At 44.0% G+C, this 18,370-nt stretch overlaps 2 protein-coding genes across 2 annotated transcripts; one reads left to right on the forward strand and one right to left on the reverse strand.

The window, feature by feature from the left end:
- Positions 1-10,704: 10,704 nt before the first annotated feature.
- Positions 10,705-12,424, forward strand: LOC122650966 (protein FAR1-RELATED SEQUENCE 1-like). Its single transcript, XM_043844321.1, has 5 exons — positions 10,705-11,072; positions 11,117-11,660; positions 11,817-11,879; positions 11,941-12,031; positions 12,327-12,424. The coding sequence occupies exons 1-5, from the start codon at positions 10,705-10,707 to the stop codon at positions 12,422-12,424; spliced, it is 1,164 nt and encodes a 387-aa protein (XP_043700256.1).
- A 2,766-nt stretch (positions 12,425-15,190) lies between these two features.
- LOC122650977 (protein LEAD-SENSITIVE 1-like) lies at positions 15,191-16,750 on the reverse strand. Its single transcript, XM_043844331.1, has 2 exons — positions 16,695-16,750; positions 15,191-15,767 (listed from the first exon to the last, which is right to left on the reverse strand). Exons 1-2 carry the CDS (start codon positions 16,748-16,750, stop codon positions 15,191-15,193), a joined length of 633 nt encoding a protein of 210 aa, XP_043700266.1.
- Positions 16,751-18,370: the final 1,620 nt, after the last annotated feature.

Genomic DNA, 18,370 nt, shown 5'->3' on the forward strand with positions numbered 1-18,370 from the left:
GCACGGGAGAGGAGTATGGCTGAGGAGCTCAGGGTGGCATTTGCTGCAGCTGCCGAGAGCTCATCTTGAGTTCATGCCCTGGAGGAGGAGCTTCACGCCTTGAGGCGGAGTCATGAGGTTGAGGTGTCCGAGGCCCAGGAGCGAGCAGTGGCAGCTTATCAGAAGTCCCCTGAGATCATTATGTACTTTTATAAGTACAACCAGGAGATATATGATGCAGGCATTCGAGACTTGGCGGTCCGCGTTCTGGAGAAGACCCCCGACTATGATTTCTCAGGGTTTTCGGAGGTCACCACGCTTTTGCCCACAACTGCTGCTGTGGTTCGTGCTTCTCTTGAGGATGGTGCTGTGGTTGCCGAGGAGGGTGTGGTCTTGCCAGAGGAGAGTGTTGCTCGTTTAGCCGAGGCCGATATGATGTCCCCCGCTGGGTCGGATGCGCTCCTCCATCAGATGCCCCCTGAGTATATAGGTGTTCTTGGATGTTGAACTTTTTGGATCTTGAACTTTGGATTGTGATCTCTTTTTGGATTGTATGTACTTGACTTTTTACCTTCTTCGATGTGGATGTTGCATAAACGTAATCCTTGTTGCTTTGATGGTTCTCTTACCTTTGTAACCCCTGGCAGTCTATAGTTCTTAGTGATGTTTACGCCTTGGCGGTCTACGGACCTTGGTGGCCAATGGGCCTTGGCGGCGTAACGCCTCGGGGGCATAACACTTTGGTGGTCTATGGACCTTGGTGGCCTACGGGCCTTGGTGGCATAACGCCTTAGTGGTCATCGAACCTTGGTGGCCAACGGGCCTTGGTGGCATAACGCCTTAGTGGTCAACAGGCCTTGGTGGCATAACTCCTTGGTGGTCAACAAACCTTGGTGGCCAACAGGCCTTGGTGGTATAACGCCTTGGTTATCAACAGACCTTGGTGGCCAACGGGCCTTAGTGGCATAACGCCTTGGTTGTCAACGGACCTTGGTGGCCAACGGGCCTTAGTGGCATAACGCCTTGGTGGTCAACGGACCTTGGTGGCCAATGGGCCTTGGTGGCATAATGCCTTGGTGGTCAACGGACCTTGGAGCAGTGGTAGTGATCCGGTCGAGTAGTAGAAGACCAGTATTTCCGAAACCAACTCTTTACTTCAATAAAAAATTTTATATTATTCTTGAAACAGTGATGCCATCTACTGCTACTGCTACTACTACTGTTACCACTACCGCTACTATTTTACTGCTGCTGCTCTGCTGTTGTTACTTCTACTGATAGTACTTCTTCAGGTGTTCTGAGTTCCAGGTACGGTCTACCTTCTTGCCCCCCGAAGTTTTCAAGCGGTATGTCCCTGGACGTATCTGCTTGGAAACTATGTATGGTCCTTCCTAGTTTGCTGATAGCTTCCCTTCTTTCCACGGCTATGATGCACTTGCCCTCCTTAGGACTAGGTCCCCCTGGTGAAATAACCTCTCTCGCACCCTGGCGTTGTAGTATTTGGCTATGCGCTACTGGTACGCCACGTTTCTCAGGAGTGCCTTCTCTCGTACCTCATCCAAGAAGTTTAGGTTTGCTCGCAGTCCATCTGTGTATGTCCTTTCATTGAAGTGCAGTACTCTGTGGGATATGGCGAGGACCTCTACCGGTGCCAGTGCCTCTATGCCATATGCTAGGTAGAATGGACTTTCCCCTATGGGTGTTCTTACTGTGGTATGGTATGCCCACAGGACACTCTGTAGTTCTTTGACCCACTTCCCTTTGGCTCCTTCCAGTCTTTTCTTTATGCCATCCAGTAGGGTTCGACTTGTTACCTCCACTTGACCATTGGCCTGTGGGTATGCAACCGAAACAGGCCAATAGTCAATGTTGTAGCTTTGGCAGAAGGATCTGAACTTGGGGTTACTGAATTGCTTCCCATTGTCGGAGACTATGATTTTTGGCACACCGAACCTATAGATGATGTCGTCACTGACAAACTTCTCCATTTCATTCTCTGTGATCTTGGCCAATGGTTTGGCCTCTATCCACTTGGTGAAGTAGTCGATGGAAACCACCAAGTACTTGCGGTTGCCTGATGCTGCTGTGAAGTCTCCCAAGATGTCTACCCCCCACATGGCAAAGGGAATAGGGTTGAGGATCGATGTCAGTTTAGTGGCGGGTAGATGGGGTACTAGGGTGAACAATTGACATTGCTCGCAAGCCTTGACGTATTGCACCGCTTCCTCTTACATTCTTGGCCAGTAGAGTCCTTGTCGAAGGACTTTATAGGCTAGATGTCATCCTCCCATGTGGCTTCCACAGATCCCCTCATGTACTTCTACCAGGGCATATTGGGCTCCCTTGGGTCCTAGGCACCGAAGCAGTGCTACTGTGGCCCCCCTCTTATATAGTACTCCGTCCTGGATGGTGTACTTTATAGCTCTCATCCTTATCTTCCTTGCTTCTACCTTGTCTTCTGGCAAGACGTCGTTCTATAGGTAGTTGAGTATAGGGTCCATCCAGCTAGGCCCTTCCTCAATTTCGTTGACTTGCTTCTCCCGGTATGTTGGTTCATGTAATATTTCCACGTACACTGCACTGGCCAGGTTTCTGAGTTCATTATTGGCTAGCTTGGATAGTACATCGGTGGTGGCGTTCTCGACCCTGGGAACTCAAACCATCTCGAACTTCACAAAGCCCTTGATCAATTCCTGAGCACGTGCTAGATATGACGCCATTCGCTCGACCTTTGCCTCATACTCTCCATTCACCTGATTTACCACTAGCTGGGAGTCACTCCGGATAGATAGGTGTGTGACTTGAATGGCTTTGGCCACCCGGAGCCCAGCCAGTAGTGCTTCGTACTCTACTTCATTGTTGGATGCTGGGAAGGCGAACTGGAGAGCATACTGGATTCAAAATCCTTTGGGGCTGGTGAGTATGAAACCAGTTTCGCTTCCTGTGGCATTACTCGAACCATCCACGAACATCTCCTATGATCCTCGATCTTGGTCCTCTGGTTCCTCTGCTTCTACCTTAGTCTCAGGTAGGGTTCATTCGGCGACGAAGTCCGCTAGAGCATGGCCTGTAATGGCCGTCCTGGGTTGGTACGCGATGTCATGTTCGCTTAGTTCAACCGCCCAGGCGATCAACCATCTGGAGATGTCCGGCTTGTGCAATACCTTCTTCAATGGTGAGTTGGTGAGGACTGTGATGGTATGGGCTTGGAAGTAAGGTCTGAGCTTCCTAGCCGCGATCACCAGTGCATTTGCTACCTTCTCAATCCTTGTGTACCTGGTCTCTGCATCAATTAAGACATGGCTAACATAATAGATGGGTCTTTGTATCTTACCCTCTTCTTTTAGTAGCATTGCGCTCACTGCGACGGGTGTCGCAACCAAGTAGATCTGCAACTCTTCGTTGGGCTCTGGGCACCCAAGCAATGGTGGATTCTCGAGGTACACCTTCAGCTCTTCAAATGCTTTTTGGCATTCCTCTGTCCATGCAAAGTCCTTAGGACTTCGGAGGTTCTTCAACGTCCTGAAGAATGGCAAGCACTTGTCTCCCGACTGTGACACGAACCTTGAAAGGGCAATGATCCTTCCATTCAATCTCTGTATTTCTCTGACTGTCCGGGGTGGTGTCATCTCTTGGATGGCCTTGATCTTGGATGGGTTGGCTTCTATGCCCCATTCTGAGACCATGAACCCAAGAATTTTCCTGACGTCACCCCAAAGGCGCACTTCATAGGGTTTAGCTTCATCTGGTTCCTTCTCAGCATGGTGAACACTTCTTCCAGGTCGGTCAGGTATTGGTGGGCTTGGACGCTTTTCACGAGCATGTCATCTACGTACACCTCCATGTTGTCCCCAATCTGTTCCTCGAACATCTTGTTGACCATCCTCTGGTAAGTGGCCCCTGCATTCTTCAATCCGAAAGGCATGACATGATAACAATAGTTCTCCTTGTCCCTTCGGAAGGCGGTGTAAGACTCGTCATCCTCATGTATAAGGATCTGATTGTAGCCATAATAGGCGTCCATGAAGCTCAGCATCTTATGTCCGGATGTGGCGTCGATCAGCAGGTCGATCCTGGGTAGTGGGTACTCATAATTTGGGCACGCCTTGTTCAAGTCAGTGTAGTCGACGCATATTCTCCACTTCCAATTAGGCTTGGATACCATGACCACATTTGTGAGCCAGGTAGGGAACTTCTCTTCTCTGATGAACCCTGCTCGACTCAACTTCTCGACCTCTTCTTTGATGGCTGCCTGTCGGTCGAGGGTGAAATTTCTTCTCTTCTGCTGGACGGGCTTCTTGGTTGGGTCTACATGTAATCTGTGCTCTGCTATGGATTTGGGTATGCCTGGCATGTCTGTAGTTGACCATGCGAAGACATCCATGTTAGTCTAGAGGAGGTACCCCAGCTCTTCTTTCTGTTCATCGCTCAATAATGAGCCAACCTGTACGACCTTGGAAGGGTCATCTTTGAAGAGTGGCCAGGGGATGAGGTCCTCCACCGGTCTACCTCTTTTTTCTGTTAGTTCGTCTCTCTGGTCACTGACCAGGTTCTCTATGCACAGTGCCATCCCCTGTGTGTTACCATTGTTCTTCTTCACGAAGTTGGCGTAGCAGCCTCTGGCCTTCTTTTGATCACCTCGAACTTCCCCCACTCCGTTGTCAGTGGGGAACTTCATCTTCAGGTGGAGTGGAGACATCACACCTCTAAGGGCTATCAGGGAAGATCGCCCTAGGAGGCCATTGAACGACACCACGGACTTGACGACCATGAATTTTACCATGATGGTTACCTGTCGAGGGTGCTCTCCAAAGGTGACGGGCAGCTCTATGGTGCCTCTGATGGAGGCTGTGGCACCTGAGAATCCATAGAGGTATGTGGGCTCTGGCTTAAGTTGATCGCCTCCGAATCCGAACTTATGGTAGGCTTCCAGTGAGAGTACATCCACGGATGCCCCTGTGTCTATCAGCACCTTGTGCACAGGTCGGTTGGCTATTTCCACCTGTACTACCAAGGCGTCCTCATGTGGAAAGCTCACACCTTCCAAGTCATCATCCGAGAAGGAGATCATCGTCTCGATCTTGGCCATCTTGCTTGGCTTCTCTGCTACTCCCACGAACCTGGCATGGGCTTTGGCCTTCTTGGTTGATTCTTGCCCCGGTCCTCCAAGTTTGGTGAGGATGGGGGCTCCCTTAGTGCCACTGGGCTCTACTACATCTCTTCTTTCATCAATGTGGTCTCTCTCCCTATCTTGGTCCTCTCTTCTTTCTTCCCTCCTTGGTTCTCTTTCTCGGTCACGTCCTCGATCTCCTTGGCCCGAACGACCATCACGTCTCCCCTTCACGTACTTGTTTAAACTCCCTGCTTTCACAAGGCTTTCTATCTCCCTCTTCAGTTGATAGCAGTCTTCTGTGTCATGCCCATAGTCCTTGTGGAAGAGACAGTACTTGTTGGGATTGCACTTCTCAGGTCCTGCTAGCATGGGTCATGGCCATTGAATTAGGTTACGATCCTGGATCTGCATAAGAATTTGGGACCTGATGGTGTTCAACGGTGTGAACTCTAGACTGCCTGCTCTCTCACTCCTCTCTGGGCGACGGTCACTTCTTCCTGTTGGGTGATCGCCCTTCTCTTGTCGATGCTCCGTCCTTGACCTCTTACTCTTCTTACTGTCATCTGGTGTTGACCTCTTGTTGTCCTGTGGCTTGGCTTCAATTGCCTTCTTCCGAGCTTGTACTATCTCGGCCATGTTGGCAAACTCATTGCATCGCTCCAGGAGCTCCTTCATAGTCCTAGTCTCATGATGCGCCAGGTCCTTGATCAGCTCCATGTCTCAGATGCCCCCAACCAAGGCAGTATGCTGGGTCTGATCGTCTAGGTCCCTGACTTCTAAGGACTCTTTGGTGAACCTACTGACCTACTCCCTGAGGGACTCCCCAAGATTTTGTATCATGTTCAGTAGATTGACCGTGGTCTTCTTTTGCTTGACACTGCTCTGGAAGCGGGTCACAAACTATTCGCATAGCTCTACAAATGACCCAATCGACCATGGTCACAGTCTGGAGAATCATGAGGTTGCTGCACCCTTGAGGGATGCAGGGAATGCTCGACAGGATACCACATCCGATCCACCATATAGCGTCATCATGCCATTGAAATAGTTGATGTGGTCATTAGGGTCGGTGGTACCACTGTAGAGTTCAAAGGTGGGTAGCCTGAACCTGGATGGGAGTGAGGCTGACATGATCTCATCTGAGAAGGGGTGTTGTCCAGGGACTGAGTGTGTCTCACCCTTGGTCTGCTTCTTTAACCCTTCCAGCTTCTCGTCCAACTCTCGGAGTCTCTTATCTAGCTCTTCATCTGGCGTTTGTCTTTCACGTTTGACTGGTCATTCGCTGCGAGCTCATTCGCGCCCTCTCCTGGAAGTCCCCTCCGGTCTCGATTGTTGGCGAGATGGTGAAGGGTCGCGTCATGATGAATCTTGTCTTGACCATGAGGGGCTTGCTTCACGATAAGTCTGGCTTTACTCTGGCGCATAGCTTTCTCGTAGTCAACCATCAAACACCGACCTCCGGATGGACCCCTCAGGGTAGGTACCACGGATCGGTATGATGGTGTTCTCCCCTGATTCGACCATGCTGGAGGATCCGCCGATCTCCCCTAGGTTGGGAAGGCTCTCCCCGCTGCCTGGTGTGCCTCTCTGATCTGTCACCCCTAGAAGGGGTCCTCCTGGGGCTCTGTTCATGTCCAGGGTCCGTCCTGCGATGGTGTGATGTCGCACGCTGCCTCAGGTAATCACGAAAGAGTCATTGATCCTCGAGGATCTGTCGCTATAGGTCATTGATTTGACCCATAGTTGCTGGGCCATTGGGGTCAGGTACCACCTCCACCACCACTTCGTTGTTGGGTTCGATTACCGCAACTTGATCATCATCTGGGATCTCCCTCTCCAGAGAGACATGGTCATGATCATTGGCTCTGCGACGTGAGCTCTCTGGAGGAGGTGATGCATTCCCCTCCATCGGGGCATTGTTGGTGGAGGGAGCGGTCTTCTTGCCTTGTGGTGCCATGGTATCAACAGTTATGGAAATAAGCTAGTAAAGGTAATGGCTAGCATCGTTCCCACAGACGGTGCCAATCTTTTGCATCAAGAAATCGCTCAGTGGTCCTTCGAGTGCCGTAACCTACAAAAGACCCTAGGTGACAAAGGAGAACCGGTTTTGGCCTAGGACTCTCCGATGCCTAAGTTAGATCTCTCTGAGCAAACAGATGAGTGAATAGTAGTATTCAAGATGAGTTAAGATGTCCCCTGATGGGGCTATGTACCTTGCCTTTTATAGTAGAGCATGGCGGTGTGGAGAGTCCCAGTTGATGTAAAGTGTTTGTCGTAGGTGATAGAGTCCCTGAGTAGCAGGGCTTATCCTTGATAGGTTGTCTTCCCGTGAGATGTGGTGTCACGATAGACCTGGTAATCGTCTTCCTGAGAGACGTAGTGTCATGATTGATTTAGCATCCTTGGTGGATAGACCTCAGCTACGTGGTAGGTGAGGTTCTTAGTGTATGAGTCTGTTCAGACTACGTGACTCGATAAGTGGTGGCCTAGAGTCCTTGGTGATGTGATCTATGTCTTGTTGATGGCGGTGGTTGCTACCGTGTTCGAGGGAGACTGTGCTCAGGGATGATATGCCTGAGGGAGTTATCGTCCAAGGGGGTTGGAGCCCAAGGAGGTCCACGCCCCAAAAGGGGGGTTGGCGCCCAGGGAGGTCCGAGCCCCCAAGGGGGTTGGTGCCCAAGGGTGGCCGCGCCCGCTGGGGTTGGCGCCTAGGGGTGGCATACCCAAGGGGGTTCACTCCCGTAGCGTTGGTGGTCGGCATCTTTTGTCGGTCCTTCCCCGGCTCTGTCTTGGCCCACTTTCCTGGGCCGTGCCACGTGGTGACCTCTGATTGGTTGGTGTGAATTTGGGTTCATCATGCTTAGTGCACACATTTGAAGCTTGAAGCTAGGAAATATTGGTTTATTATGTTCTATATGTGCATATATTCATCTAGATGTCAATCTCACTTCAATGTTGTGTTTAGAGTTAAGCCGGTTAGTATCATCATGGCATTATCTTCTTATCTGCATCATTTGCTGCATAAATCATGCGCATTCCCTACTCTATGTTCATATATTGTACATTCTATATATGGCATTTCGTTAGATCTTAATAAACCTATCTTGGTGTTTGTGAAAAAGTGTATTTAATCTTATAATAGTAATCAATCTTTGTTCACACCTGGTCACCCATTTATCTGATCAATATCAATGAAGATTCTCTTGATATTGTATCTAAGATTCCTAGTTTCCTCCCCCTGTGTAGGAAAACCACAAGGTATAGGAGAGAAAGTTATAAAGGAGAGATATTTAGATTGAAAGAATGAAAGAAGAAGAAAAAAAAGAAGGAAATTACTTAAAAGCTTAGGTTTTCATGGCAAAAAAGGATGGCTGGGAGCAATGATGAGTGTTTCCTATAGAGGGGAAAGGATGATCGGGAATCTGCCATTTTCATTGTTTAATGGAGTGCAAGGGAGAGAAATAAAGGAGAATTAAAAACCAAAGCGAAAAGAACAAAATTCAAGCCTTGTAACAATCTTCGTGGGTTCTCCCTCTTTAAACCTCTTCTCTTTCTCTGTTTCTTCTCTATTATACCTTTCTTTCTCTCTCTGAGTTTCTTTTTCCTTAACACCCCTCTAAAGAGGTCAGTAGGAATAAGGGACAGGGAAGGGAAGAGAAAGAGAAAGAGAACCAAGAGAGTATAGTGAGATGAAATGAATATGGGTGGAAGTATACAACACCCATTATATACATATATAGGGAAAAGTTTTTGCTGTCATTCTATATGGGTTGTGTATTTGTAACTTGTGTGTTTATTTTGGGTGTTTGACTGTTTGACTGATATTCTATAGCTTATTCTTCCATAATTCCATTCCATGATGAACATCTATCTGCACTTTCCATCTGAAAATTGAAAGTAAATGGATAGGTCTTGGAAACAGAAGACACTATTCCATTGTATTAAGAACTGACAATTACGTTTCTTTGTTTACGCATGGGAAAAAGTTTTGAACTGAAAAGATTTGGTTCAGGTTTTCATTTAAGAACATTTACTTACCTTTCTCAAATGGCTTGCAACTCTCTATATTATTATATAATATTAACTGAGTGTCATGAACATGTAAATTGATTCTTGGATTTTGCTTTCCACTATGACCATTTAGGAGTTGGATGTCAAATTGCTTGGTAGATTTGGTTGGAGTTGGATGTCATAGAAGTTTGATAATGTTTTTTCTTTTCTTTTCTTTTCTTAATGTGAATGGAACCATTGCATTTGTATATCAATTGATCAAAAACAAATCCATGTTATTTGGATACGATTTGGATCATAATTTGACTATATCTGATGAAGAGTTCTGCATATGCCATTGATGTAGATCTTTAAGTCTTAGACCTCTACTTTTTGCTATTGTTCAGGTGGGTTTATGGATAATCCAATAGTCACACCGGATAAAGAAATAGGTGCAGATGATGAGATTAAGCCTAAGATTGGCATGCAGTTTAAATCAGACAAGGATGCATTTGATTTCTATAATAGTTACGGAGGAAGATTGGGTTTTAGTATCAGGAGCGAATATGCAAACAAGTGCAAAAAAGATAAGACAATAATAACTTCGAGGAGATTCATATGTAATAAAGAAGGTGTTCGGAGGGAAGACAAATGTGGTGGTGTAAAGAATCCTTGAGCGGAGACAAGATCCAATTGTCCCGCTCATATGGGAATAAAAAATTTGAAAAATGGTTTATACCAATGCTATGATTTTATTGAAAATCATAATCATGAGCTTCATTTACCATCTACCACCCACTGTTGGGTCACAACGGCAAGTTTCGGCAATACATGAGCATGAAATTGACTTAGCCGATGATTTTGGAATTAGACCTAAGGCCATATTTGAGTACATGGGTAGACAGGCAGGTGGGAGACAGAACCTTGGTTATACACCAGTGGATCATTACAATTATCTTCGAAGTAAACATTAACGTGACTTAGAGTATGGTGTTACTGGGAGTTTGTTACGGTATTTTGGGAAACCAACAAGGATCAATCCCTCTTTTAGCTATAGTGTGCAGTTGGATACAGATGAGCAGATAACTAATATTTTTTGGGCAGATGTGAGAATGGTATTGGATTATTCCCTTTGTGGTGACGTTGTGACCTTTGATACTACATTTTTGTACAAACAAGGAGAATAGGCCATTTGGTATTTTTTCTAGATTTAATCATCACAGAGGAGTCGTTATATTTGGGGCAATACTTTTATATGATGAGACGGCGGAATCAATTAAATGGTTGTTTGAGGCTTTCTTGGAAAGTCATGGGCAAAAAAAATCTAAAACAATATTTACAGATCAAGATGCCGCCATGACAAAGACAATTTCGGAGGTGTTTATTGGAACATGGCATGGTTTGTGTACTTGGCATTTAATGTAAAATGGCATTAGGCATCTAGGTAACTTAATGAAGGATGGGTTAAGCTTTCTATCAGATCTGAAGATGTATATATATCATTATGATGAGGAAGCACAATTTGAGACTACATGGGAACAATTAAGGAGTAATTATTGGGTTGAAAATGGTGCATGGTTGGGTCGTATATATGGACTTAAACAAACGTGGCCAAATGTTTCATGAAGAATACATTTCCAGGAGGTATGCAGAGTACACAGCTAAGTGAAAGTATAAATGCTGATTTGAAGGATTATATAAAGTCTACTTTAGACATTATACAGTTTTTAAAGCATTTTGAAAGAGTAGTCAGAGATAAGCGTGCTAATGAATTGAAGGCTGAGTTTGAGGCAAGAAATAAGCTCCCAAGGAACTTGTTTCCCAACACGCCCCTAATGAAACGTGCAGGAGAAGTCTATACTCCTTTAATCTTCGGCTTAGTTCAAAATGAGTACACATGCATTGGTTCTTGCTATATAAAAGGGAAGGATGAAAGTAATAGCTTGCATAAGTATGATGTTGGTATTCATGGTTCAGATGTGGAATTAAGGTTGTGTGTAATCCATCTGAGTTTATCGTTGAATGCAGCTGTAGGAAATTTGAGACATTTGGTATCCTATGTCGTCATGCTTTGAAAATTTTTGAAAGGTTAGATATCACGTTAATTCCTGAAGCTTATGTTTTAAGTAGATGGACACATGTAGCAAGAAGCATGACAGTAGAAGCTATCAAGGGAATACAAATTGAGGAAAATGTTAATTTGGACTTTACAAAGCATTATAGAATTCTTTGTCCTAAACTAGTAAAGATTACATCACAAGTATCCAATTCAGCAGAGGGATATGCATTGGTGAGCAGTGTTGCTAGTGATTTGTGTAAACAGTTAGACAATCTTCAAATTGGGAATCCAATTCCAACTCGAGATGAGTCAATTGAGGAGTATAATGTGAATATTGCAAAAGGGCTTAAAAAGAAAGAGAGGAAGAAGAAAGAGGGCTCAAAAACAAATGAACGATGGAAACCTTGGATGGAAACACAAGGACATCAGCCAAAACCAGCCCCCAAGAAAAAACCAAGGAAAGCAATGCGAAGCCAAGGAAGTTCTACCATGATAAACCTCGTTACACCATGCAATATAGTGCATTTAAATCAATTGGATGGATCTAAAGAAAATGAACCCAACAATAGTTACATGGATCTACTTATGATAATTTTCTACTAATTTTGGTAATTGCTTTTTGAACTTTTAAATTCTCTGCTTCACTTTTGTGATTCTTTGTTAGTTATATTATAGTCACAGCGGTCATTCGAGCATTCTATACCTCCTGTATATTCCTCCCAAGCCACCACATCTCAGGTATTGCTTTAATAACTTAAGTTTAGGGTATGATTGATGAAAATATTTTATTTATGTTTAGTTGCTTCATGTGCAAGTGAATGTTGATCAATTTGCCTCCCAGTCTTCCTTACCTTCTGTACCTGCTGCTTCAACGGGGGACTTAGAGTCGTGTTAGGTAATTTACAATTATATTGTAATCGAAGATTGGGTACTCTCTCTCTCTCTCTCTCTCTCTCTCTCTCTCATATATGCCTAATGTCTCTTTTTCTGGCTCATTACGTTTAAAAGAGAGAAAGAAAAAAAAAAGAATCAATCTTATCATCTCTGGTTCTTCCATTTTACTGGTAAAGAGAAAAAAAATCCTATGTTATAAATTCAGTCTCGTCATCTTTGTCTCTCATCTCTTATGGGTTTTTATCAGTTTGTCATTAAATGAGTTTTCTGATATATTTCTGGTTGTTGCAGGTGATTATGAGTATATAGATATTATGATACAAGATGATAAAGGGGGTTTTGGAAGATTGATAGTTGACAAGATTACAAAGGGGGTTCAGGAAGATTGATAGTTGACATAGACATAGAGATTAAGAAAGCAGTGGTGTTGTACAAAGTTCTTCCCAGTTTACCAAATGGGCACCTCCAGCTCCAATAGTGAAGTCTAGTAGAAGAGAATTGGACTTTCTATTTTTGTTGATTACAATTTTAGTGGAGGTCTATTTCTGATGTGATCAATTAGGCATTTGCCTTCATATTAACAATTAAAACAGACTTACATTTTAGCTTCAAATGTTATCTTCATTAATACCATTTTCTGTTTTTGTTCCCCTCCCCTTCTCCTATTTTTTGTTATGATTCAACTAAAGAAAGCCTAATATTCTTTTCTCATTTTCCTTGGTATATCTTAGGGTTATTAATAATTTGTTATGCCAGGTGCTGATTCATGCATCATCGTATCATTTGATAATTAGGCAAGGACTGCATTCTCAGTCCAAATAAGCAGGCTCAGCTTGGATGATGGGGCAAGGATTGACTAGAAGAAGTTCTTTGGATGATGGGGCAAGGATTGATTAAAAAAACTACTGTTCAGCCCTTCGTGTCTTGTTTTGGAGCTGCTGAAATATGGAATGGTGCATTCTTTTTCACCTGCATGTGTACTGATGTTACCATAAAAGCCCCATTAGAACAGTGTTGGATGCATACCATTTCAGCATAGAAGGAACTCTTATGAATCCGCAGATCATTCAGAGACTGGAGGAGCTGAAGAAGACATTTACTTATTATGTTATTAAATTAGTGAAAACTTGTGATCAACATGATTTTCTCAATCTTAATGTGAGGATCTTCTTAGACTTTGTGTTATATGCTTGTTAGGCCAGTCTTCAAGTCACGGCTGAGCATTGGTTTTAAATTATATCATTATATTTTGTAAATTTAAGAAGTATGTTCTGTAACCATCAGTAGACAACAGGTCATGGACTTGTGTACCATCGGTCAATTGAGTTGATTTATTTGTGAAGTCCCTTGGCTGGTGAGTACACATTGTATATTGGAATTTGTCACATGTACTGTAAATTTCAAAATCTATTGCAATGGTTCATCATGGCAGCTCCATTTTTGAGAAATTTATGTACTTAGGTTGAATGCCTGAATCTCTACCCCTGAACCCAAGATGTTGATTGTCCAATCAATATTTGCCTCCAAATCAAGGATTTAAAGCACAGATCCAAGGATATAGATTGGCCGATATGCTTGATCCAAAGTGTTGCATATCAATCAGTTTCTTTTAAGAAAACCTAGGACGAAAGAAAAAGGAATAAGAAGAAATTGGATGGAGTCATTTCCATGTGCTGTATCCAAACCATGAGAAGAACAAAAAAAGCCTCAAAAGAAGAATCCAATCTTACTCCTCCCACAAATGCCATCCAAAGCAAAAGAGAATATGAACAGCCCCAACCACCTTTCCACTTGAATAAGCACAATGCGGAAGAAGGGCTTCAGTATCTCCATTCAGTCTAAGAATTGTTTCACTTTTGCTTGGAAAGATCCTTCTACATCTCGATATACAAACCCCATAAGGTAAAAGGCATGATAAAATCACTGATGGTCTAAAGAATCAGTATTAATTTACACAGATAGAGCATGACAAAGCTTTTCTTCTCTTATGACGTTTTCTTCTCCTCTGGCTGCACCATAATACTTAAAAAAAAAAAAAAAAAAAAAATGCAACTCCAAGGCCATCACCCACACCTAAAAAAAATAACTTTGAAAGGAAGACAGCAATTCCAAGGTCAGAATTTGAAAGAAATTTCATTAAATTAGTCAACATGAGAGTCATGATGGACTCGAACCATCATCTCCTGGTAAAAAACTAGTTGCTCTTCCTTTTTGAGCTAAAGACTCACCCTCATCAATTAAAACCATGTTAGTTTATACAAGAAAAGCTTAAGTGATAGGTAGTTATTTTTTAAGAACTAAAAAAAATTGTGTCAACTGATGATGCAAAAGCTATTAGGGTAAAATATCAGCTCTGTGCTTTCCCTTTCAAGGATATTCATGAAATATCAATTTGAGAAACCAAATTCAGAAGGGGGGGGGGGGATTCAAACAGTTCACCATTCTTGAACAGCTAACAAATAAGAATGCAACAAATTTTAACAAATGAAAAAGGGGGTTTTAGGGATTCAAAGCTTCTTCACCATTCCATAACCCACCTGAAGAGAGCTTAGGCAAGGACTTAACAGCCAATTCTGAAGAATAGTCCTCTTTTATTTTAAGATTTTATGAAAAATCTAGCAAATATTCAATATAACAACAGTTTTTGTCTTGATTGGAAGTCAAAACAGAGAAGTCGATGTTAGAACAGAGGTGGAGGAGGAGAACAGAAGTGGGAAAATGCATGGGAACTTCATAACATTGACCATGTTCCCAGTGGCATCTCCTCTGAGTTAGAAGCTTTTACAATTATTATTTGAAGAGCTAGGTCTCTCTTTTATAAAAATAGAAGTATGGAAGAATGTCCCTGTTTCAACTTTCAACTTCTTCGAAGTAACCTGCTTAATTTTATGGATTCCATTAATGAATCTCTATTCATAATCCTGCCAGGAAAAAGAAGAAAATAATAAGGCAATAATTACAAAAGAAGCAGCTTCTTAAATAACCTCTTAATTTCACCTTTTCTGATTACTGTAATAACACCAGGAAAAAAAAAAGAATACGATTCTCAGAGATAAATAGATATATCACAGAATAAATTACTAATCTCAGTGATAAAACAGATATTTCACATAATAGATGACTAACATCTTTTTCCCCCCTTGATTAACACATCTTCAAACTGCATGCAGCTTCTTAAGGCCTAAGCATAAAGGGTTCATGATCACTTTTGTTAATTTAGAATGACAAGGTCTTGTTGATTCTGTGGGATCTATGATAGAAGATTCCTCAGTTGACAGTTGCCTATCAGGGTCATGCCGAACAAGTTTCACGGCCATGTCCTCCACTGCCACCTTGACTACATCAGTTCTAACACCTATATCTGTAGCATACCTGCTTGCACAATACATCCCAGCTGCTGCAGTTGCAACCCCAACAAGTCCAGGCATTAACAATTTCAGAGGAGATGAAAGAAGTGCCGCCAAAGGGGCACCAATGAAAGAAGAAGCTTGACCACTTCTACCCACAACTGACTCACTATCATGGACCAGAAGTCCAGTCTTGCAGTACAGTGCAAAATCCTCACAGTTGTTTTGGAACACATCATAGTTCCCAAACCCATTTTGAAGCAGATACATTGCCCTGTGGATTACTGTTTCTGGGGGATCAGATGTCGCTGTGGTACATGTCCCACCCCAGATCTTGGCAACGAAAGCAGAAGGCATAACTCCATAATAAACCAATATTTCCTTGCTTCAAGCTTCAAATGTGTGCACTAAGCAGATGTTAAACAGTACAATGGTTGTAGGAAATCTCTCAGTTCAATCAAAACAAGGAATCTCCATGAGAAGAACCCACACTAGGGATATTATTCCCCTCTCATAAATCAAGGAAGTGAAAACCATAGACAGCTGGTCAGATTCACTAAAAATTTATCATAATCCTTTCAGAAACATATCCAACTCCAGGTAGGAGATACATTTTACATTTACTTTGGAGGAAAAATTAATTCTGACAAGAATAAATCCCTAACAGTTGGACTTAGCAATGGATGAAACGTAAGAAGCCTCACCAAGGAATCCCATAACCAAATTCTTCTGGAAAAAACCTAAAACCCTATTAATGCTGCTTTGACCAAGAAGAAAATAATTATGCCCAGAAATAACACTAAACAAGAAATCCTTTCTTCATCACTGCAAAAGTCATAGCAATACTCTTACCCTCCTCCACCCCTACTGGTGGGTAGACTCATAAGGGCTCAATAAACCATACAGAAAAAAAAAAATGCACAAGGTAATTCAAAAGTGAAACACACCAGTTTTGGGAGAAAATAACTCAATTACCGATTCACATTAAGAAAGAAACTCCAGCAAGTAAACTAAACAGAATAAAAATTTGAGAAAACAAATTGTCCCTTGGAACTTTCATATAATTGATAATAGTTCTTAGAAAGAAATACCTGGAGTGATTGAAGTTGCAGGAAGATGAACGACCGTCTCAGAGTTTGGCAGGGAGGGAGTTAGGGATTCCAAACCCAAGAAGTTCGATTGCAGCTCTGATTTGCCCATCGTTCACGGAGAGGATTTTCATTGAATGGAGGGACTCTCATCGTCGTTCACCTAGAGGAGATAATGGAGGGACTCTCATCGTCGTCGTCGTTCACAGAGAGGAGAGAATGACTCTCGTCGTCGTTCACCGAGAGGAGAGAATGGAGGGACTGTCGTCGTCGTCGTCATTCACGGAGAGGAGAGAATGGAGGGAAAATCTGGGATTTACTATTTTTAGGTTAAAATTTGGTTTTTCAATAGTGACCATTGGATTAATATAAGCCATGTGTCGAGCTACCAGTGAGTACTTGAGGAGAAATGGGGGATAAATACTGGGGGCGATAAAAATCCACTGCACGATGTGTTACAACACCGTGCTATAACAGGAGAGGATAACGATTCAGCTTACTAACTGATGGTTCAAAATTGAAACCAAATTGAATATCACACTTAAATTAGCTTTACATTGGTGTTGCGGATGAAAACCTTCGATGCCCGGCTCGCCAATGGATGAGCCTGCAAAAACCAATTAAGCGTAAGAGAGTCGGTGTGGCTCCGGCCTAGGACTCTCCGACGCTCAAGACAGGTTTCCAATGCAATAGCGTAACAGCGTAGTAAAAAGTGAGATCCTCATTTTAGCTCTATACTTTGGTATTTATAGGATGAGATGAGGCAGCTGGAGGAGTCCTTGTATGGCAAGAGTCCTCTATTGGGAGGGCTCTCCCATGTGGAGCGGAGTGGAGAGTCATTTTTGGAGTCAGACTCTTAATGAGGTAAGAGTCCTTAGTAGAGTGTAATTGGGTATCGCGTTGGGGATCATGGCTTGGTTCTTAGCCCGTGGTTGTCGGGGCATGCTGACATGGCTTCGTGATCCCCGGTGGTCAGTTATTGTAGCTTCTGTGGAGGGCTCAGCCTCGGGCCCCCTCATCTTCGGTGCTCGGCCTCGTGCTCGGCACAGTTGGTGTGGGGGTAGTCCCCAGTCGTGTGCCTGAGCTCGGCTGAGCCCAGGTCGTTCGGGTGCTCCTCCTATGGCCGATTTGAGCGGGCTCGACTCATGGCTCGGAGGGTCCAGTTTGAGAGGGAGGAGACCACCTTCTCTGCCGGTGTCCAGTTGAGCACCGGACACTGGGGGCTCGGCCCGGTCCTCAGCGGGCTGAATGCTCGGTTAAGGTGCCCCCACTCATCAAGGCTTGATTCGCCCTTGATGAATACCATCTTCCGGCGTGTTGACTATTCCGTCCCAAAGCCAAGCTCGAGCTCTTGTTCTGCAGTGATTTGACGTTGTACAGACTGACGGTTGAGGTGTCAGTGCCACATCACTCGGCGCCATTGTGGCCCTCGGGAATTCGAATCGTCTCTTGATCTAGACTGTTGAATCTTGCCTCAGCCGTTGATTTCGACAACTCGGAGGCTATAAATAGGCGACCCCCCTTCTCTCATTCTTCCCTATTTCAAATCTTCAGAGTGCTCGGCTAGCTTAGAGTCTTCGGGTCTTCTAGTGCTCGGCGTCCTTTGCTTTCTAGCTCGTTTCGTGTTTAGCTCATCCTCGAAGCTTCCTTCAACCAGTAAGTTCTCTCTCCCCAACATGTCAGTTGGTAGTGGTTTCGAGGGAGAAGTGCTCACCACGGTGGGCGAGGGTATGAGTCCGAGCTGAGAGCTCCCCCCCCCATTCTCCCACTATAGACTTGTTGGGCTCGACCTCGGACTAGCCCGCCATGGTGGAGCCCCGCCAGGCCAATGCTGCCGAAGTCCCCTGATTAGCACATTTATGTGTGAAATCTTAGGGCATAAAGCATACATTTTACCACA

The sequence above is a fragment of the Telopea speciosissima genome, chromosome 1, assembly GCF_018873765.1.
Source record: "Telopea speciosissima isolate NSW1024214 ecotype Mountain lineage chromosome 1, Tspe_v1, whole genome shotgun sequence".
Classification (NCBI taxonomy): Eukaryota; Viridiplantae; Streptophyta; class Magnoliopsida; order Proteales; family Proteaceae; genus Telopea; species Telopea speciosissima.